Source organism: Nilaparvata lugens, chromosome X (assembly GCF_014356525.2).
Source record: "Nilaparvata lugens isolate BPH chromosome X, ASM1435652v1, whole genome shotgun sequence".
NCBI classification, from domain to species: Eukaryota; Metazoa; Arthropoda; class Insecta; order Hemiptera; family Delphacidae; genus Nilaparvata; species Nilaparvata lugens.
The window spans coordinates 48334409-48358773 of record NC_052518.1 but is presented as its reverse complement, the minus strand read 5'-3'; the positions used below and the strand labels follow the sequence as shown (position 1 = coordinate 48358773).

Sequence of the window (24365 nt, the reverse complement as noted above, 5' to 3'; positions counted from 1 at the left end):
AAAACTGTAGATGTTTATTTAGCAGTCTCAAAAAACTGTTCTAGCTGATAAATTAATAATACATGCCACGTGTAGGCTTATACATTGCATCAGTAAAACGAAGTTCAAAACTATGGTTTTCCTAAACATATGTTTTTGAGATAATTTCTTTGATGCAGCTGTTTCACATTCACTATTAAAAATTATACAGAGTTTGTGAAATTAAAAATATTTATTGATTACCAAAACAATACTATTATTACCTTTATTAATGAAAATAATTAATTATTGAAACAATACTTGTATTATATTAATAATAATATTATTAAACATATTTATCAATTATCAGAACAATATTATTGAGGAGTGGAATCAGGTAGAAAGCAATAATAGAACAGATGTTCTTTTTTGAATTTCTATCATATTATTTTGTTATTTCCAATGATTACAACATATGTTAGAATATCACATGTCAATAAATAAATTATCTCATTTCCATATGGCACTCACCTTACCATGTTCATAACCTTACTTAATAGGATCCTTTTTCATCCTTTGAAACCATCTCCTAGTGATCTAGTGATTTCTAGTTATGATGAAAGATATTGAATTAAATATTTCATCTAAAGTTGTTTGCTATGCTGATGATTCATCATTGCTTACCAACGATGTTGATCTGAGTGCTCTACAACGAAAAATGTCCAGCAGTTGGGTTGAGGCTTCAGCTTGGTTTATAGCAAACCGCCTACTTTTGAATAATGTCAATACGCCAGCACTGGTGCTTGGACTGAGAAAGATTAGTGATGGAGCTGAAAGTGCAAAGCTTCATGGATTTCTAGTCAGACTGGAACCGATTGGACTATTTCAGTAGCCTACTCATTAAAACTACTAACAGTAGTTATGTAAAAATAAAAAAAAATGTCAACATTTCAAACATATTATGTCAATTTTTTCAGACAAGTTTTGAAATCGACTGCAATGTAAGGTGTATTCGAATTCTAACTCGTCTTCACTACTATACTCCTACTATAGACTTGAATAGAACACAATCTTACTTGTACTACACATTCATTTATTCATAACCGAACCTAATTATCCAATCTAACAAACATTTTTATACATTATAATTTGGAGTGTGTTGAACTTCCTACCAGGTAATATTTGATTTTTTGGTTTTAGAATTCATCGTTGAAAATTGCTATCATTGGACAAAGCACATTTGCTGCTGAAGTTTACAGACAATTGAGAAGTAGAGGCCATAGAATTGTTGGTGCATTCACCGTTCCTGATGTGGGTAGGAGAGAGGACCCCTTGGGTAAGCTGCTCAACTCTTCCTTACCAATTTCATATAGCTCCAAGTGCTTCAAGTGATATTTAGTTACTGTATTTCTTGTAAGTACTCCATTAGTGATTAAAGAATATTTGCAGTATTGCATGAGAAAAATTCAACCGTTATTGTACAGATTGAATTAAATTAGCCATTTAATAAAATTATCACGATAGAATGAAGATTCTTACCACTATTAGAATGAAAATTTACTGTAGAGATTTTAATGGTATGATCATGAGTGTAAGGAGGCCATAATACAGAAAAATAAGGATAGAAAGCTGATGATGCAGAGAGATACCAGGAGTAGCCGTGCAAATATTATGATAGTCGGAAAGTAGCCAACAAAATTTTTAAAAGGAAAAAGAGAGAATTCATGAAGAAGCGCATAAAACACATGGAAGAATTCAATGAAATAAACGAGAATAGAAAGTTCTATAAAGCAGTCAAGAGAATGAGAAAAGGATTCCAGCCTCATTTAATTGCACGCAAAGACATGAATGGAAGAGTGCTTGGTGAGGAGGATGAGTATGACTACTGAGGTTGAAGTAATGTACAAGACGTTAGTCAGACCGGTTGTGACTTATGGAGCTGAGACCTGGACATTTCTGAGCTGGGATGAAAGAGTACTCAAGTCATTCGAGAGAAAAATGTATCGGAGGATCTGGGGACCAGTATGTGATGGTGGGGTTTGAAGAACCAGATATAACAGTGAAATTGATGAGGCTTTTAGACCAGTCATATGGTCGTTTTTCAGGAAATAGCCCCGAAAGAATTTAGTAGAGTGGGGAGGGAGAATACACCCGAAAATAGAAAATCATGTCCTACAGCCAAAATACAAAATGTCCATTATAATACCTTTCCAATGCCTTCCTAACAAAAGAAACCAATTTCAGCTGAAATCATATTACGAAATCATGTATCATGTTCTGTGAGAATCGCCCGTTAGATACACTTAATTTCAATATTCCTTGTTTGGAGAAGGGACACACACATAAGGATATGTCAAGGATCAAAACTTTAAACACTTTTAACTTTTGACAGAATGATCAGATTTCCTCTTACTACAGCTCATTCTTCTCAGCTAGTCAAGGCGGATCAAAATGATGTATCATAACTAAAATTTCATCTAAAATTAGAAAATTCTTTCTTGAGTGTATTTTAGCCCATATTTCAATACATGAAAAATGGACAATTTCCATATTCAAAACTGTGTATCCGAAATGATACTCGGTAACCCGAAATGATAAAAAATTGTACTTGGTCTTGATTTGAAGAACAGAATCTCTTCTTTCATGTGATCCTCTTTCATGATTTTTGTAAAGATATAATCGTGAAGTAAGATACGTTTGTTTCAAAAAATCAAGAAATTTGTTATATTTTCCTCATTTTCACAGTCTTATTGAAATTTTGTATTTTGGCTGTAGAACATGATTTTCTATTATTGGGTGTATTCCATTGGATATTGGATATTGTCCAGCAAGAGAAGTTCACCTTCTTCCCAATGCAATAGCAGGTCCTATACCTACTGGATTTTCTCCAGTCAAGAGGTATTAAATCTATCTATTGCAAGGGGAGAGAGAGTAAAGGACCACTGGATATTGTCCAGCAAGAGAAGTTCACACTCTTCGCAATGAAATAGCAGATCCCATACCTACTGGATAATACTGTGAAATATATTCTTTGAAATAAACTGTATGTAAGTAAATTACACTGTGGAATCCTATAAACTTATGATCCTATAGACTTATGAAACTAAGCGAAACAAAATTATAAACTTAGTAAAAGTATTGCGAACTGTACTTAACTTACTAAGAACATAAAATTTTTGAACTTACTGTACCGTTGTTTTTTAACGTTTTGAGGACTATTGTTCACTCTTAATTTAATCAGTACTAATAATTCATTCAATCAACTTTGTGCTCTCCCGTGTCGTTTGTTCCTTCTTGATAGAAATTTTGTTTCAACTGTGATGTTCATCAATTTTTAAATCGTATATGGTACAATAATACTGCAAAGGTGACTTGGTTGCATGGTTTCTAAAGACATAGTTCCTGGAATAACAAAAAACATCCTAATGACTTGCTATTCGATATTTTTCTATTAAAAAATCTTAATTCTTTATTATTCATTCAAAGAACTATCAACCAACTTTTTTAAAAATAGCATACTTGTTCCGTGCATAACATTCAGAATATGCATTAAAATTTCAACAAATTGCATTACATTAACTGATTTGCATATGCATTCAAATTTCTTCCAGACTGCGCATTACAAACCACATCCAGAATAATGCAATTTGTGGTTATAATAATATGTAAATGGAGAGTATTTAGAAAAATTTTATTCAATTGTTTTTTTATTTATTTAATAGTGAAGAATTCTAGTGAATACTATGAAACTTTAAAAACCTGGTTATCATTGAAAAAGTGCAAGTGTTAGAAAAGTGAAATTTGTGTATTGTTGAGTTGAAAAAATTTGCATACTTTGAAATTTCTAAAAAGGTTACATAAAATTGTCATTTCACCCCCATTGTACAAACGATTGTTATTGATACTATATTCATAATCATGTTTTGATAAAAATTGTGGTATTACTTTTATAATCAGTTAAAAGGCAAATCTAAATTTGATGACATAGATTGCAACTGAGTTGCCAACAACGCTTATTGCTTAATTTTAAATAAGCTTGTGCTTTCAATCACTTGAAAGTATTCTCCACTCTGAGTTGTAAATCCCCTTTTTCACTTAACACTATGTATTCTATTAGAAAAACTTCTGTACTCTAGCAAATTTAGTTCACATACAAAAATACTATACTTTTATATTAATTGTAATATACTATAATATATAAATTGAAATGAGAAAAGTTTTGGGCATAAGCCTGTTGGGCCATTTCAAAAGTTTTAATTATACAATCTGGAATAAATAAATAATGTATACTCGAATCTCTAATACAAGGTTGGACAGTGGAGTATGGAGGATTTGAAATAGCTGCTACATAGTGATTTTTTTAATAAAACTCGAAAACATTTTTCCAGTATGTACCTTTCATTTCACAATTAAATAAAGATATAACTTATTTATTTAATTCAAGATTCACATAGTAATAATAAGTAAGAAATTGAATGTATAGCAAACACTGGTTTGTATGTACTGTATTGTATTTTGTGTATGTTAGTTTCTCTTTTTTACTTACCTTGCCCTATTACCATAGATAAGGAAAGTATTGCTTCCAAAAAAATTAAAGTACCTTGATTTCAAGTTTTCTATACATTCCAAGGTCCCCTGAGTCCAAATTGCAGGAGCTCCGTAATATTCTCATGCATGAGTTAGGTAACTAGGTAGAGCAGTTTATTCAAAAGAACACAGTTGTTATATTCGAGATATTTTACCTGTTGAGCATCTGTTTTGACGACTTTTTAAAAAATCATCAAATTTCACAATTCACACAATGAAAAATGTACTCCGAAAACAATATATACAGTATAGTTTGATCATATAATTTCAAATATGTAGCCGTCAATCGTCATTAAGTTATTCCCCTAGATTATTATTGTTCGGGAATTGAGGATATTAAGGAAATAAGAAGAATAAGAGAATAAATGAGCAAAAACAAGCATTTCAAAACAAGCACAGAGCACACTGGAGACGCGCCGCACCGCCTTGTCAGTTGAAGCACGGAGCACACTGGAGACGCCGTTTTTGCTCAAAACACACTGGGAGCCGTTTTCCGGCCATGAATCACCACCCTACCACTGCCTCCATTCTGTGTCATGACACCGTTGTGAGCAGTTCGTTTTGTGTCGTTGGATGTTCAGTTAGTTTTAATTCTGTCATTAGTTGTGTTATTATTTTGTTAATTCTGTGTCACTACACATTTGTGTAGTTAACATGACGAGTAGCTCTGAAGATGGGGCTTTTTTTTATTTCCCCTGATGCTATCGGAAGACGAGAAGAAGAGACAGCTGTTGGTTCACCCTATTAACAAGAAGAGATACACTTTCGGGGAGTTCCACCATCTCTTTCCAGATTTACTGAAGGACAATAGAATTTTTTTTTATATTTTTTTTCTGAATATTTCAGAATGTCGCCAGTGAAATTTTATGAACTTTCAAATATGCTAAAACCATTGATCATCAAGCAAGATACAAACTTGAGAAGGCCAGTTTCACCTGAAGAATGACTTGCCGTCTGTTTAAGGTCAGTTCGGCTTTTCAATTTACTAACTTTCTATTTAGTTGGAGCTAACTTTTTGGTTGCAATCGATAATTTTCATCTGTTTCAAAAATGTTAATCTGATGACAAAACCACCAATATTTTGCGGCGGTCACTCATTGTTAATTTAAAAGAAGAAAATAAAATTCACTAACCTCTCTGAGTTGATGGTCATTGAACACCTAACCAATTATTTGATTCGCAATAAAAATATCCATAACAGAGCCTAATTGACAGTAGAATCCATTAATCCCTGTAAATTCAGATTTCATACTTCCAAATTTGTAATGTGGTTTAAGTGATGGCACACACGTTTAGCTGCATTTACACCAAAGTTAATAACAAAATCTTGATAACTTTATCCTTATAAATTCTATTGGATTGAACATAACTTATCATACACATGATGAACATATGTGTTTGTCAAGCTCCGTTCAATCTAACAGAATATATAAAAGCTGGGTAGCAAAGAGGCACCCGAAAGGTGGCGGCGCTCATAGGAAAAATTCCTCTCCTATCGCACACTGGAGGCGCGCTGCGCAGCCGTGGAATTATTCCGCTGCCGGAACTTTTGGGAGAATATGGAGCGGAATTTTTCCTCTGTGGTTGCGCGCCGCGGCGCACCTCCAGTGTGCTTATTTGCCTCTTTATTTGACACTTATTGTGCCTCTTTGCTAGCCAGCTTTTATATATTCTGTTAGATTGACTAACTTATTTACATGAAAAGAGTTCAACTGGAATAATTCCACGGCGCCCACGGCTGCGCCTCCAGTGTGCTCTGTGCTTAAGACTGTATTAAAATGGAGGACCAGAGGAAGGGGTGAGGATACCACAAAACGTGAAGCGAGGATAAATACTAATGAAATTAATAAATGAATCTAAATACCTTGATATTGTTCCTTTTCACCATATGTAATTGAAGCGTTGACTCGTTGGTGTGGCCACACGTAGCATCGATGATGAATGTCTTGTAGCACTTTTAGGTATTTCACTATTTGAGGTAGTCGGAAATAAGGTGGAACAATAATTGCGGTAAGGAGTTGAGGTATGAGTTACGGTTTTCATGGCCGGTAATAATGTAATGAACACATTAAATCAATGTACTTTATATATGTACTGTAAATGAATAGAGACTGTTGGACCAATCTAGAGCAGTTGGCAACACTGGACATGAGAATGAAATCAATTCCATTCTAGAAGAGTTGGTGGAAGGCGGCTACATAGTTGGCAAGCATGCACACTAGTTGTAACATAAGAGGAAGGTTGTTACTGAAACTTGACATACAGTTGAGAGTGTTTCTACCACACACTGCCTTCCATATACGATGGCTCCTATGGGTGGAAGAATTATGGATACTTTGGGTAATATCAACGCTCACCACAGGCGAGTATTTCCTGATGGCATCCTGTTGCTCACGAATTACGTCATCAAAGATAATTATTGAATTGGTAGGCAGTTCATGTGGTTCAGGTATTTCCTCACTTGTATCACACTCTACATATTCCATCTCATCGCCTAATCCTTGCATGATGGTTTTAAGTAACTTTTACGACTGAAATGTAGTCTTTGAAAAAAGGTGTATATTTGGAAAATGTATTCCATTCGGATCAAAAAGCATGTTGAGCAACAGATTTGTCTTACCACACCCTGAAGGTCCACATATAATGCATCTTGTATGGTTGGGGAACAAACAACCATGCCGCTTCTTATAGATGCATTATATGTGGACCTTCAGGGTGTGGTAAGACAAATCTGTTGTTCAACATGCTTTTTGCTCTGAATGGAATACATTTTCCAAATATACTCCTTTTTTCAAAGACTACATTTCAGTCGTAAAAGTTACTTAAAACCATCACGCAAGGATTAGGCGATGAGATGGAATATGTAGAGTGTGATACAAGTGAGGAAATACCTGAACCACATGAACTGCCTACCAATTCAATAATTATCTTTGATGACGTAATTTGTGAGCAACAGGATGCCATCAGGAAATACTCGCCTGTGTCCATTTCCAGACCACAACCTTTTACCAACACAATCAAAATCGATAACTTTGAACAAGTTTTGCCATTGTACAACCTCTCTCATCCTAGATGAAGTCACTTTTGTCAATCCACGAGTTGTGACTTGAACTGTATACTTTCCAACACACTAGCAGCTCGTTCACTCTTTTCCTCAAAACCTTTTCAATCTCAAAGACACTTGGCACTTTTGTCTTTACAATTTCTTCAGAGCAAAACCCTCCTTCAATCAATCAATCAATCAATCATTTATTTCTTTCCAGAACATACATGAGAATGTACATGAAAAAGTCAAAAACTAAAAACTAACTTAAAGCTAAAGAGAAATTAGTGAGTGTATAAAATTCATTTTTTTACAGTAAACTCGTTTATACTGTAGCATGCAAAATCCATCAAATATGCTCTCAGCAATTTCTTAAATTTTGATCTATCAGGTTCATGTCTTATGCAACCTGGGAGACAACCAATACATTTTATTCCCATGTACGTTGGACTTTGTTTATATTTTTCCTTATTGTGTTTCTTTATTGTAAAATTATTTTTATTTCTTGTGTTGTAATTATGTATATCTACTTGCCGTGGGAATCTAGATTCGTTAGTTTTTATATATAATATTGTCCTATAAATGTACAGGCTGTACACCGTCATAAACTTTAACTTACTGAAGAATGGCTTGCATGATTGCTCTCTATCAAGATTTAGAATTATTCTTATTGCTTCTTTTTGTAATAGGAGTATTTTATTTAAGTTTGAGATGCTTGTTCCTCCATATATTTCAATTCCATATGACGTACTCGTAGTGTAGTGCAGTAGAAGTAGTGAGTCAGCAGTTGATTGTTCACGGTATTTAAGTGGAACAAAACATTGCATCAAATTTCGGTTAAAATCCGCCGTCTTTATGCAATCGAAGTGACCTACTTTCGCGCGGCCTTCAATTTTCGTTCGCGCTCGCGTTTCCGCGATCGTGAGTGAGTACGAGGGCTTTTCGAAAAGTATGTTCGCAAATTATTGACTATGTCAAGTGGAAAATTGTTGAAACTACCCAGTTTTCTTGCCCCGGAGTTTGAAGAGCAAGAAGACGAGGAAAGCAACATCGAGAACATGGACACCACCAAGCCATCAGAGATCCAGTGTTCACCGGATCGTTATATTAAATCAAATAAGCTCCATTCAGCCGCCGAGCATGCACTCTTCATCGCCTGGAAGGAGTCGGATGAGAAGAGAAAGCAGCTAGAGAAGAGCAACGTTGAACTTCAGCGGAGAATTGAAGACTTAGAATTGCGATTTCAAAAAATAGAACAGAACATTCAACAACCATGCAGTACAGCAGTTGCTGAAAACTACTCAACTAATGAGGAGGAGTTGGCAAAAGAGACTGAATGGATCAGGGCCCGTAACAAACGTACTACAAAGAAGAGGAAACTAAATAGTACTTTGTCTCCTGAACCAAAGAATGAGCCTACTGGTAACCATCGTCAGTTGAACAAAATCACCTCATTGCAGAAGAATAAAGGTGAGGAAGTAAAGAACAAGAAGAAAGAAACGCCACCGCCACCAATCATAGTGGATGGTATAAAGAGCCTGGAGTCTCTTCATAAAAGTTTGAAAAAAGTGACTTCAGATGAAAAATTTAGAATAAAGCTCTTGAGTAGAGAGACTTTCAAAGTAAATTCAGTAGATTCAGAAACGTACAGAAATATTACAAAAGAATTAATCAACGATGGTTTCAACTGGCACTCGTATGAAAACAAACAGGTGAGACCCATAAGAGTGATGATAAAAAAACTTCATCACTCCTGTAGTATAGAATCCATAATGGAGGACTTAAAGGCTAAGGGATTGCTAGTGGTAGATGTAGTTGAAGTGGAAAACTAAAGAACCATTAGACATGTTCATGGTTTCGTTCAGCGCAGAAGAGAATGTTAAGAAGGTTTTTGAACTTAAACATATTCTGGGTTGCAGAGTAGAAGTTGAAGCATTGAAGAAAGTTAATCTAATACCTCAATGTAAGCGTTGCCAGGCTTTCAACCACACTCAGGCTTATTGCAACAAGGAGGCCAGATGTGTGAAGTGCGCTGGAAAACATGCATCAAAGGAGTGTACGAAACCTAGTGAAGCACTACCGAAATGCATTCATTGTGGTGAAGCTCATCCTGCAAGCTACCGTGGTTGCTCTGTAGCAATTGAGTTACAAAAAATACGTAACTCGAGTAGGGTAGCCAGTAAGAATATAACATCAAAAAATGTTGTCGATTCTCAGGCTCGGAATGTGGCTAATTCTCAAAGTAGGCCCACTCAACATCAAAGTAGGCCCACAGAAAAGAGAATGACTTTCGCCGAAATCGTATCCAAAGAAAATAAATCGCAGATGAAGAAAAATGAAGAAGTAAAAGACACCTCACAAATCCTACAGCTCATCTTATCTAAACTTGATAAACAAGAGAAAATAATTTCATCCCTTCAATCTCGCATCGAGAAATTAGACAATAATAGACAACAAAAACCAAAATGATTCGTTCACTAAATATAATGGAATGGAACGCAAATGGACTCTTACAACGACAACTGGAATTGGAAGCAGTTCTAAACATAGATAATGTAGATATTTGTCTCATTTCTGAGTCTCACTTTACAAAACAGTCCTACATAAAATTTAAAGGTTACAGGACCTACCACGCCTTACATCCCAACAATGTTGCGAGAGGGGGGAGTTCAATCATAATCAAAGAGAGCATTCAGCATAATGAACACGTTAAATTAGAAACTGAACGAATTCAATTGATAGGAGTATGTGTGGAAGCAGTTAATTATCGATTTGTAGTTGCAGCTGTCTACTGTCCTCCTCGATATTCATTCAGAAAAGAAGATCATCTATCAATGTTTGATATGTTGGGAACGAGATTTATCCTTGGCGGTGACTTCAATTCAAAACACATTCATTGGGGATCACGATTAACAACTCATAAGGGCAAGGTACTTTACGAAGCTGTAAGAGAGTCAAGATGTGAATCTCTTTCAACTGGAAAACCAACTTATTGGCCTACAGATACAAGTAAGATACCTGATCTCATAGACTTTTTCATAATCAAAAACATTTCAGTAAACTATTTGCAAGTAGAGGAAAGTTTTGATCTCAATTCAGACCACTCTCCAATTATTCTGAAGTTGAGTGACACTATTTTACAAAAACAAAATAATTATCCCACACTAGTTAATAAGTATACAGATTGGGATGGCTTTCAGCAAGTGTTGGAGGAAAGAATTAACCTGAATTCACCATTAACAACTGCAGATCAAATAGATGAGGAGCTGGAAAAATTTGTTACTGATATACAACAGGCAGCCTGGTGTAATACTCCGCAGACTAGGAAACGAAGAACAGTAGGAAATAATTATCCATTGGAAATAAGAGAAATGATTGCAGAGAAAAGAAGAGCTAGAAGGAGGTGGCAGCATTCACGTTCTCCTCAAGATAAAAGATTACTGAATACTCTCACACAGGAACTGAAAAGAGAGATACAGTTTATTAAAAATGAATCAATCAACAGTTACTTGAGTAATTTGACAGGACAAGGCAACACTGATTACTCACTATGGAAGGCTTCTAAGAAAATAAAAACACCCATCCAACAAGTTCCCCCTATTAAGAAACTGAATAGACAATGGGCCAAGAATAATGAAGAAAAGGCACAGGCATTTGCTGATCATCTTGTGAATGTCTTCCAGCCAAACGTTGCAGCTCAAGAAGATCTAGAAATTGAAGGTAACATCATGCAGGAAAATCAAGAACTAATGAATGTCTCAGTAGAAGAAGTGAGAAAGGAAATAAAACTTATGAATGCTAAGAAAACTCCAGGATTTGACCTGATAACTGGCTTAGTCCTGAAGCATCTACCAAGGAAAGCACTCATCAAGCTAACAAACATCCTGAATGCTTCATTCAGACTCAGATTTGTACCAGGAGTCTGGAAAGTAGCTGAAGTTATAATGTTACTCAAGCCAGGAAAAGAACCACATGAAGTAGCTTCATACAGACCAATTTCATTGTTACCTGTGTTATCAAAGTTGTTTGAGAGGATATTATTGAGTAGACTCAAGCCAATAATTGAGAGAAAGCAATTAATTCCTAATCATCAATTTGGTTTCAGAAAAAAACACTCCACAATTGATCAAGTACATAGGATAGTTAATATAATAGAGAAGAGCTTGGAAGAAAAAAAGGTTTGTTCAGCAGTTTTTCTCGACATAGGGCAAGCTTTTGACAAAGTATGGCATGAGGGACTTCTTTATAAACTGAAGAAAATGCTTCCTAAGCAATTTACAGAAATATTGCAATCATATTTGACAGGAAGGTACTTTAGAGTCAAATATGAAGATTCATATTCTGATCTAAGAGAGATAAAAGCAGGAGTTCCGCAAGGAAGTGTTTTAGGACCAGTCCTTTATCTTCTCTTCACTAGTGATATCCCTAATTTGGAGGAGAATACCACAGCCACGTTCGCAGATGACACCGCCCTACTAGCAGTAGACAGTGATGTTGGTATTGCAACAGCGAAGCTTCAGAGATCTGTCAACAAGATACAAGACTGGACCAAAAAGTGGAGAATGAAGCTCAATGAGGAAAAGTCGATTCATGTTAACTTCACCAACAAGAGAGCTGTGTACCTTCCAATCAACATCAATGGAATTAATATACCACATGAAAATCAAGCTAAATACCTAGGTATGACTCTTGATGCTAAGCTTCGCTGGAAAGAGCATGTCAAAAAGAAAAAAGAAGAACTGAACATAAAATACAAGAAATTCTACTGGCTTATTGGAAGAAACTCATCACTTTCAATACCAAACAAATTGCTCCTCTACAAGCAGATCTTCAAACCTGTTTGGACCTATGGAATACAACTATGGGGCTGCACCAAACAGAGCAACGTCACCATCATACAAAGATTCCAGAACAAGGTGCTCCGAAACATCGTTGATGCTCCCTGGTATGTGCGGAACAGCGACATCCATAGGGACCTGGGAGTCAACATGGTATCCTGTGAGATTCAAAGGTATGCAGAAAGTCATGAAGAACGGCTCCACCAACACACGAACGTCGAAGCAATCCAGCTGCTAGACAACGGAGGGTTGGTGCGGAGACTGAAAAGAAGGAAACCATTTGAATTGGTGTGCAGTGAAAGTGGTGTCTAGTGAAAAAGCAGAGCAGTGATTGAGTGAAATCTAGCTTAAGTAGTACAGTTAATAGATGTACATAATAATTATTAGTAGGTAGCAGTAAGAAATTCTAAAGAGAGTTTCACTGTAGTCCATATTATATACAATTAGTAAATTAGGTTTGATAAAATTTGCTCATTAGTCTCAAGACTAGATAGCAATAGTAATGTGATTAAAAAAAAAAAAAAAAAAAATTAAGTAGCAGATGTCTATGATTTAGGTACTTTTTAGTTAATGATATAGAATTGTTACATTTAATTTCTGTTGTGTTCCAGTCCTTATCAGCAATGCACAGACTTATATCGTCAGCGTATAAGCATAATTTACTATTTTCAACTAAATCGCACATATATTTAGGCAACCCCCCTAAGTAGCACAGAAACAAAAATGGACCTAACACCGATCCTTGTGGTACAGAATAGTTATTACATTTTAAGTTTGATCCAATATTGTACTGATTTTCATTGCTTGTATACTTTATATTTACATACTGTTGCCGTCCTTCTAGATATGACTTGATCCAGCTAAGCTCTTTACCTCTAATTCCGTAATTTTGAAGTTTATTTAATAATAATTTATGATTCACACTGTCAAATGCTTTGGTTAAATCCAGGAATGCTCCTACAGTATTTAATCCCTCATCTAAGTTTTCTAAAATGTTTTCTATGAACTCTATCAAAACAGTAATGGAAGACCTGTTTTTTCTATAGCCATGTTGTTCTTTGTCAAGTATACCATTAGTTTCAAAATAATCAATTAACTGAACTAGTACACACTTTTCAAATATTTTAGATAGGGCAGGTTGGATGGCCAAAGGTCTGTAGTTGAGAGGATCAGATGGATCTCCTTTCTTATATGCTGGTATTACTTTTGATATTTTTAATTCGTTTGGGTACACTCCAGTTATAATTGAGGCATTGATTACGTGCAAAAGAGGTTTGATGAGTGATGACTTAGCATCCTTGATTATTTTTATTGGTATGCCATCATAGCCGGCTGACCACTTTGGTTTTATCGAATCTATTATTTTACTTAAGTCCTTCTCTTCAATTGTATTACATCTAAATGATAATTTTGTAACTTTTTCATTTTTCTCATCTGTTACGTCACTTTTGGTTAGATAAGGGATGACATGAGTGTCAACCATCCCTACAAAATCATTGTTTAGCATGTTTGAAATTTTATACGGATCATCTATGTCTATACCATTCTCTTTAAGTACAATATTTTTAATAACTTTCTTGTCCTTTTTGTTTGTTGTTTCATTGTTAACTATTTGCCATATTGTTCTGTTTACATTTGTTGATTTTTTTATTTTTGAGTCAATATAATTCTTTTTTTTGTAGAGGATAATTCTTTTTAGATGCTTTTTATGTGCTTTTATAGTTTTCTTCAAGTTTATACTACTTTGGTCTTTCCTGTATCGCTGATGCATTTCAATTAGCCTTTTATGTTCGTCGACAATCTCATTATCAATCCACTTATTACTACATTGTTTCGCTCTTACTATTCTACCAAACGGAAAATGAAGATCAAAGTAATATTTGAGCAAATTGTAAAAGTATGAAAATTTGTTTTCTACAGGACACTGATAAAGTTCAGTCCAATCCAATTTATCTAGATCATTTATAAAGCGCTGAATTTGGGACTTCCCAAACTTCCTACCCATTGTTTTAGTCTTTAAACCTTCACACTTATTATTTGTGTTTAAAATATGGAAAATTTGTCCATCGTGGTCTGATAGAGCTGTTATCAAACATTCCACTTTAATAGAGGTTTTGTTGAGACTGGTAATGAAATTGTCGATTGCTGATTTACAAGTTGCAGTTATTCTAGTAGGTATTTCTATAGTATGTCTAAATCCATTCATATTCATTACATTTATAAAATCTGATTTCTTTCTACCCTCCCTCAAAACATCCACATTGAAATCTCCCCCGATTACAACATTCTGGTTAATTTTGCTAATTTCTACTAAAAATCTATTCAATTTATCAAGAAACACTTCTATATTCTCTGAAGGAGTTCTATACAATCCAGCTACAATGTATTTTTTCTTACCTATTTTTATTTCTATCATACATGTTTCAAAGATTTTATCATCATTAATAACAGTTATTGCCTTTACCATAATGTTTTTGCATTCAACTAGCTCTTCAGATACTAATATTAAAACGCCTCCCCCCTTAAACGACTTTCTTACATACCAACTCATACAGGAATATCCTGGTATTTTGATTCTTTGAATTTCATTTTCTTCTAATTTATGTTCAGTTACTATCACGATATCCGGTTTTAATTCCTGCAATGTGATTATTAGGGAGTCTATTCTTGACTCCAAGTGCTGTATGTTTTGATGGAAGATTATTACATTATTTATAAACTTACTTTTTGCATTAATAGTTTCATTTTCCCTACTTCTATATTTATGTTTTTTAGTTTCCACCGTTTCTACGGGAGTCTTCCTCCATTCACTGTTAATCTTAAAAAACTATTATCATTGAGAGGTATTTCCTGGACAGTTTCCGTGTTTCCTGGCTTATTTGTAAGAGTCTCATTAATAATTTCACTTGCAGAATTTCCTCTTGCCATTCGTGTTAATGACTGGATGACTTTTAGACTGTACGGAGATTTAAGTTCCGGAGAGCCATACTCCAGGAAGGGGCTGGAAATGTTGAGCTCCTGGCCGCATGTTAGTCTCCCGTCACCAATGCCGCCGAGATTCTCTAGAAGATGCGACACCCGACCCATTATTGGAGTCGAAGTTGAAGACGTATCTTGTTGGTGCATGCACTCTCCTCTCTCGCTCCCGACACCAACAGAGGCGGTCTCCTCCCCACAGCCAGTAGTGTCCAGTGCTGAATCTGAGATCGCAGTTCCTGCAGTCGATGAAAGCACAAATGCAGTCTGTTTCCTCATTTTTGACTCACTTGCATTTAAGTAGGGCTTCAAAACTGATTGATTGTGAATACAGGATTCATTCGTTTTAATTATTTCCAAGATGTTTTTAGCTGTAGCTCTTTTCCCATTTTTGTTTAAATGCAATCCATGCCTTGTGTGACAATATCTCTCCAACAGATGCAAGTCAAGGATGTTGACATGACTATTGTGCGCTGCAAACTTCCTGATTATAAAATTGTATTCCTGGATAATTTCATTCTCCAAGCCATCCTCTCTAAAATCAAACCTTTGTGGAATCGTTGCAAGTATCAAATTGGTATGATTCAATGCCGCTATTTGTTTTTTCAGGTTAGTTGCGAATTTCATGAACACTTTTCGGTCTCGACAATAAGTGCTCGGATTTATATTGTTTGTACCTCCTATCACAATAATATAATCATCTACAGTATAAGTGTCAATGTCATTTTTATTTAGAACTGAGGACATGACTACTTCAAAAGGCGCACCTGACTGTACATGGTTGAAAATATTATACTTTCTCTTAAGTCCATCATTAAAATTTTCCAAATATGAAAACAGGCGCACTCCTTGAATAGGCTCACCTCTATAGTCTTCCAATTTATATGTTACAGGTACTGTGGGACATACACATGTTACTGTGAACAGCTCATTCGTCCAATTGGCTAGATATACCTTGTCAAAAGTCTTTTTATACTTGCTTATTCTAACCTTGTCACCAGGCACAATATCCTGATGAGGACCTGGATAGAACCTACCTTCACACTCTGCATTCTTCTTCTGCAACTCTTCTCGATAGGCTTGATGCTGTTTACCTAGCACTTTCGAGGCTAGCACAGGTCGAGTAGCACTTTCTCATGCTTCTTCTGCACATCTACTGGTTGCATACCTATTGTTCGATGAATCTTGGCATTATACTCTTTGAGAAGTGAGGTCAGAATGTCTATCCAATGATAGGTTCCTCGCTCAGTGAACTTGACTTCCACATTAACTGTTTAAGTGTTCTGTTGAAGTGTTCCACTATAGATGCCTTCTTATCTGATCTAGTTGGGTAATGATTCACATTATACTGTTTCACAAGTTGTTGGAATTTTGTATTGAACCAGTCTTTACCATCATTGGTCTGTAGATTTTTCATTGGATGTTGTTTGAATATAGGATGCATAGCCCCAACAATGTTATTGGCTGACTTATTCCTAATTGGTATAGTGAATGCGAGCTTACTGAGACAATTTATGATTGTAATAATGTACTTTTAACCTTTGTTCTTTCGAGCATACTGTATCATCTCAACAAGGTCAGCCTGATAGAGGTCATCAAGACCTTTGACTGTAACCTTTCTTGTCGGGAAATTCCGACGAGCTTGTCTGTGCAGCTCTCGCGCTATCACTGTCTTATCCATACTGGAGATATGAATTTGTTAATTAGCATTTATATAGGAATCAAGTTGAACAGAGCATGATGATAGCAAGTTGTTGACCTCAACTATCTTGAAAGTCATGATTACCCAACTTCCTGCATAAAGATAAGTTTATCAGAGTAGGATGCTTCCTATTGTATTGAATCTATCTTAAATGTCTAACAGTATAGGATGTAATATGAAGCTAGCTTCATCTCACACCTTGTGTTTACTCTAGAAGTTGAAGGTTGTATGGAATAAAATGTACAACAATTGTGGTATTACTTGATGTTTATTCACACTGTACGCATAAATATATATATATATATATATATATAGTGCACAAAGATAATTCCATTCCAATATATCGACAACTATCCAGTGATACAATTCTCCCAGTCAATTGCTTATTTCACAAAAATCCTCTGCTGAACACAAATTTTGAGATGACTGCTCCCTTGCATAGATCGGTGCTGCTTGACACTTTGGCGTCATGGAAGATGCATGTCAATGTCTCCAAGAAGTTTTGAGCCAAATGGTTTGGGCAGGTCCTTATCTCCAAAGTTCAGAAATGGTTGTAAGATCCATCGGTTTCTGGTTACTAGTAGACAGTCTCTGCACTCACACATGTCTGCTTGCTTCACTGCAAGCTGATGTTGGTACTGGGTCTGGCACAGTGGTAGTGGCAGGAGTATCAGTTGCAGTACTAGTTGGAGTAGTACTATCTGAGGTTGTAGTACTAGCAGGAGTTGTAGTGCTAACAGGAGTTGTAGTACTAGCTTGAGTAGTTGTGGTGCTAGCAGCAAGAGTTGTTGTAGCAGTTGCAGTACTCACTAGAGTAGTATTAACAATGGATGCTTCTTGTTCTTCACAGCATGGTGCACAGACCTCAACTGACCTTCTTGAATGACATGTCTTGCACTCAATCTAGATGTTCAACACACAATTATTACTACTATATATGCTACTGAAAACCAATCATAGGATGGTAGTATGTTCAGAAAGAACAATGTTTGAGATCAATATTTTCAGGTTAGGTTAGGTTACTAGTAACTTCTTCCAACCTAACCTAACCACAGTTCATTGTCTACAATTGCTGACATATCGTTTACAGACCTCAACAGGCAGAAAGATAGAATGTTCAGAAAGAGCAATGCTCAATAATCAATATTTTGAGGTCAGGTCGGAAGAAGTTACTAGTAACTTCTGCAGACCTAACCACAGTTCATTGTGGTTAGGTTCATATCACAAAATATGCCATGCAATACATTAAAGTGACACTAAAGAAAATAAGTAAATTCTCTATATAAATCAATACAGCTACATCTTTAAAACAAATTTCTCTATCTCTTTTCAAAACATACAATAAAAAACACTTGTGTACTAACCTTTTTTATACAATTGAAGATCAAAACGGCGGTGGTGTGTCCTATGATACTTCTTCACAGAGAGAAGTGTGTGGCTGTGCTGCAATGTGCTGAAATGCCAGGTTCTAGAACTGAACAGGAGATGTGTCTTGTATGGCTCTTGACTGAACACTGATGGTCCCCACTGTTGTGCACACTATATGTACACACACTCCAGAGTGAGTGGGAGGTCTTCTATTATTTTTTTTCCTTTTTTTTGTTTTTTTTTCAATTTTTTTAATATTTTTTTTTGACTTTGACCTTGACCTTGTCTTTGGACCCCATGGGAATTCTGGGACAGGTATGCCAGGACCGGCAAAACTATACTACTCTTTTTAATTATTATAAATAAGTATATATTGCTTATTTTCTTCATTTGGTTTGGATTATTATTTTTTTAATCATATTATTTGCTTTTTTGTTTTGTTATCATATTTAGAGAGTTGAGTGTAAGAGAGGGCCGATTGTGCCCTAACTTCACTTTCTAGAAAAAATCAAGGCAGTCATTCTATTCTATTCTACCTTGAATGTTGCCATTTTGACAGTGGCGGCTCCTTTTAAGGTTGCAAGGTTGCACAACCCCCAACAAATCAGGAAATTGAGAGAGATTTTCCTTTTCTAAAACGTCTTAATAAAACTGCAATTTAATAGTCGTATCATTGAAAATTATTCTCTCAATTCCGACAAAATTCATACAGCAGAAAGGCAGAACAGATAGTTTAACATTTTGAATTTGCGCGGTCGGAAGAAGGAACGCATAGCATTTGCAACCCCCTATGACGAGTCGCTTATATGGGAGAATAGCATTGGAAGCCTAACGTGCTGGAAAGCCAGTTGGTTGCTATGATAACGGATGGCTTTTTGAGGATAGCACGGTTGCAGCGATCCTACAACCATTGGGGTCGCATGAATTGGGAATATATGGAACTCCGAATATGTTGACAGGCGGAACTCCGAATATCGTGCAGGCCGGCGGAACTCAAAATATCTTGTCAGCTGGTGGAATTGGAAGTATGTGGAATTGGAAATATATCGATCGTTATTAGCGAGACTGTGTAGATGTGGGATGAAACAAATTTATCGCAAAACAAATGAAGGGTTCTATAGTTAACCTAAAATAAATTCATCAACAAAATTAGTAGAATTGATGGTGATGTTGTGAAATCTCTCCATAATAAGAAAACAAAGATATTGTCAAACACATTTTTTAGTGAAATTTGACAATATCTTTGTTTTCTTATTAATTCATCAACACATCAACAGTCATCAGTCTTGTTTGAAACAGATAACAGAGTTTTGAAAACTTGCATAATATGTACATGACTATCATTTTATAAACCAATATAATTTTAATATATAATGAGCTATGAATTACCCTAAGTGGGCTAATTAGTCCATATCATTCTACAAGATAAGTCAGACTTGAACCATTTCTCAATCACAAACACATTACCAGTACTCCCACTTTGGCACCGATATTTTGAGTTCCAGATATTTCCAATTCTGCCATCTGACAAACAAATAATTTGAGTTCCAGATACTCCCAATTCCGCCTATAGCGTGGTCCACGTTATAATGGCAGTGGATAAAGATAGAAGAGTAGCGATGCCGATTCTCTGCATTAATTTATTATATTTCTACACTGTCAAAAACATTATTGTCATCGTTGTGGACCTCAAAAAGGATAGTACCACCGGCTTTGTCGGTTGATAGACAAGGATAGCAATAGCAAAGTTGATCAAATACTGTCATTATAACGTGGACCCCACCATAGCAACATATTTGGAGCTCCGGATATTTCCAATTCCGCTGTCTAACAAATATTCGGAGCTCCACCCAGCAACAGTTTTCAGGCATAGGACATTTAACATTGATATTTTGAGTTCCAGATATTTCCAATTTCGCGGCCCCAACCATTGTCATTAGTTCCTACAGTCATTCTATAGAAACAAACGATACGATACCAACAATATCGATCTATGAAGACTGCCTTTGTATCGATAGTCGATAGTATCACACTACAGACGACAGACCATATGAAAAGTTTTGTTTGTTTTAATTTTGAGGATTGTATAAGTGATCGTGTAATAAATAAAAGCTATATTTATACTATTTAAAATTTTTTGGATGATTTATTTAGTTAGGCCTAATATCAAATGAGAATGAAATTGAACTTGGGAAGTTTGGAAGACTTCCAACTCTTGAAAATTACACACAAGCTGTATAATTATTGGGTTTGCATGAGCGCGTAAGTACAAGCAGCAGTTGAAAAATATAATATATTTTTATTATAAATTATTGTATTTTCAGGCTAATAATCGAGACTGATAGATGTAAAACAGTTTTGGGTTTTCTGTTCCTATTGTATTGTTTGAATCTTGTAACTTATTCATTTTCTTATTATCTCTTACAGTGATTTGGAATTATGTTGAGAGAAAAATAATATAATTCAAGTTCTATGAAATGACGATTTAATAATCCCTATTTATTGCTTTCTTATTTACTATGTAAGTTAGGATTGATATCTGCAACCTCCAAACTATATTTACACCAGCCGACTTTGCATTTTGATAATATAGAAAGTTGAAAAAAATTTAAACATTTATTAAGCAGGCCTATGGAAAATAACATCACTGTTAGATGGTATCCGTTGTCCATACTCCTCTGTCTGAAGCGTTGCACGTGCTTTTGCTCCTAGAACTTGTGTTATTGTCTCACTCAGCACTTCAAGTGTACGTGTTTTTCTATGTATACACATACCCTTGGCTAGCCCATAAAAATAGTTACAAGTCACAATGTCTGGTAATCAAAGATTCCACTTCTCATTTCCATGCAACAAAATGAGGTGTCCAAGGAAGGTCTGCCTTGGAAATTCCATAGTTTCTCTCGATGTATTGCTCCTGGAACCATACGGTTTAGTATTGAGGTTGTTATGTCATCTTTTCAATAATTCACATCGCTATCACAATTACTGTTTATTGTTTCGACAATAATGGTGATAACGATGTGAATTATTGAAAAGATGACATATCAACCTCAATACTGAACCGTATGGTTCCAGGAAGCAATACATCAAGAGAAACTATGGAATTTCTAAGGCAGACCTTCCTGTCATGAATTGATAGAATTTGATAGTGATGCGTTTTCTCTAAAAAAGCAAGGACCAATATAATGAGTCTAATGCAATACCAAGTTACATACTACTTAAGGAAAAAATAATTTGAGTTTCGTTCAGATAGTTATTTGTGTAACTAGTGCATAAAGTGAGGGATTGCTGAATGGAGAGAAACTCGCCTTCGGCTCGTGAAAGAAGTTTCTCGTGTGCAGCAATAACAAAGTTTCTGCTTGAACAGTTACTCATGGTAACTGTAGGAAAAAAATGTATAAATCATGAGTAAAGTGTTGTTGCTGCACTCGAGAAACTTTCTTCACTCGCCTTCGACTCATGAAAGAAACTGTTTCTCTGTGTGTAGCAATCGCAGCAATCCCTCACATTACACACTAGTTACTCAAATAACTATTGTAAAACGTTTTGCCAATATTTCTCACAATGCAAACATCTAAATATTGATGGTCAACGTCTACACACATTGTGTACATAATACGAGCCCCACATACCCTACGCTTTTGTAGATGAAGCCAGGTTAGCCGACTCGACTAAGGCGTTGAATCCTTCAGTCTGCTAGCGATACCTGGTCGTGGGTTCGAATCCCACTGATAGGTATGGACGTTTGTTTATCATAACACTCACTCACTTCCCATTACCCATGTACAATCTTAAAGCTCATATGGACATCATCCGTGATAAAAAAAATGAAACGAAAATCAACCCAACCCTATAAAGAGAAGTGAATACCCTACTTTTGTATAAAGAATGTGCAGGGTTAGCAGTACCCTGATTTTGCAGGTTGTATTTTGAAAATAAATTACATTAATAGGATAAGAAATGTAAAATAATTGAGAATGTACGGTGACACCCTTAATTTTATCCTTAGTATGACAGACTGCTTGTACTGCAAACTTGATCATAGCAAGCGGCAATCTGTGTTGTGGGTAAATAGACATGTATTTTGAAGATGAATCTTGAAATGCATCTCATCAATAATACCGTGATCGTTTATTTCGTTTATTTCAGCATTGTGCGCGGCGGAAGGTGGTACTCCTGTTTTCAAGGTCAAAGCTTGGCAAGAGAAAGGCACTCCTTTGCCAGATATTGTAGCTCAATACAAAGATGTTGGAGCAAACTTTAATGTGTTACCATTTTGCACTCAATTCATTCCCATGGAAGTAATAGACTTTCCTATGCATAGGAGTATCTGCTACCACCCCTCAATATTACCGAAGCATCGAGGTGTTAGCTCTATTAATTGGTAAGTGTCCTTGATGATTATTCTGTTCAACTACGGTTTTTTTTTTCATTTTCTGTGGGTGATGTTCACATTAATTCTATGCTTCTGTGTGGGTGATTGAAATCATGATGAGATATGATCTTAATTTTATCGAAATGTTGAAGGCTTTATTTTTAGAATATTCTTGATGTTGATAATTTTTTCTATGGGGGTGAAAATGCCTTTTTGCCCCACTTGGATGTAATGAGCTGGTTTTTGTGCGTTATATGGAGGCCGAAAGTGATTGTTTTCTGACCAGGCTGGTAAAATTTTTAAGGCCTTAGGGCTGTAAATAAAAATTAATCTTGAAGTCAGCTGATTCTGATTTGATGTGAACGTGTTTACAAAAATAATAGTTTAGGAAACGGAATCTGTTTATGCTTCTAGAATTGAATAAAGTATTTTGCAATAAGATACTATCATTTTATTTGGATGAATGAAATACAAATAAGATATTAACTATTCAAATTCAATTTTCAGAGTATAATAGAATCTAACCTCTAACCTCATAGTAGTGCGTTTATCACGAAACCTGGTGCATAATTTTGGAACTACTTGGGCAATATCCTTGTATGGTGCTGAACGTTTTTGCAAATAGTTCATGAAACGGAATCAGTTTATGCTTCTGGAATTGAATAAAGTATTCTGCAATAAGATACTATAATTTTATTTGGATGAATGAAATACAGATAAGATATATTACAAACTATTCTAATTCGATTTTCAGAGTAGGATAGAACTTGTAACCTAAACTTCCGCAGTCGACAACAACAAGCATTGATGACATTGACATTCAGATTGGCCAAATTTCAAGTGTGCTGAAACAGCTGATCAAAAATCTTTTCATTATTATTTGTGTTTATTATTCAAGAATCAAAACATTTATAATAATATCATCTAATTGTCAATTGAAAGAATAAAAAAGTATAAACTCAACCTCCCACATTAAAACACAATTGAACATAATCTTTCAAGTTATTTAGACAAAACAGAATAAAAAATAAAAATACTTGGATGATTTCCTGATATTCAGATTACCTCTGATCTGAACAAAGCTCAGGCTAGAGCTACCAGAGGACTGTAATTTAATGTCTTTTCATAATCCGAAATGGTCTGAGACACCCGAGGATACCAGATTGAAAATTGCTCAGCAACTTTTGGATCAGAGACATTTTTAGACAGGTCATAAATTCTTTGCAATCTGGCATACAATTGTTCCAGTTAAGTGCGATGCACCCTGATTTGTTTCTGTAATTTTTCCTCCATCTTGAACTCATACACAAAACAATTCAGCCCCGACAATACAAACAACAGACAATAAAACAAGAATGAGTTCAAAACTAGATGAAAGGAAGAATCACGAGTTAGTAAGTTATCAAAGTTAAACTTTGATTATCAATTCACAAGATAAGTTATTGCTGAAGACAAAACTATATGATTAGATAATGTTCTTCCAACAACTCACAAACAAACGATAACTTATTGAATTGA

At 35.3% G+C, this 24365-nt stretch overlaps 1 protein-coding gene across 2 annotated transcripts in view; it reads left to right on the top strand.

Moving 5' to 3' along the window:
- The window catches only part of LOC111054495 (mitochondrial 10-formyltetrahydrofolate dehydrogenase), a 165901-nt gene that overhangs the window by 10418 nt on the left and 131118 nt on the right, over window positions 1-24365 (top strand). The window contains exons 2-4 of one of the 2 annotated variants that reach the window (XM_039441248.1): window positions 1159-1294; window positions 5392-5508; window positions 22622-22856. In XM_039441248.1, coding sequence (XP_039297182.1) covers window positions 22768-22856 — 89 coding nt within the window. In that variant the 5' untranslated portion in view covers window positions 1159-1294; window positions 5392-5508; window positions 22622-22767. The remainder of the gene's footprint in view (window positions 1-1158; window positions 1295-5391; window positions 5509-22621; window positions 22857-24365) is intronic. The other variant, XM_039441247.1, reaches the window with a different exon arrangement.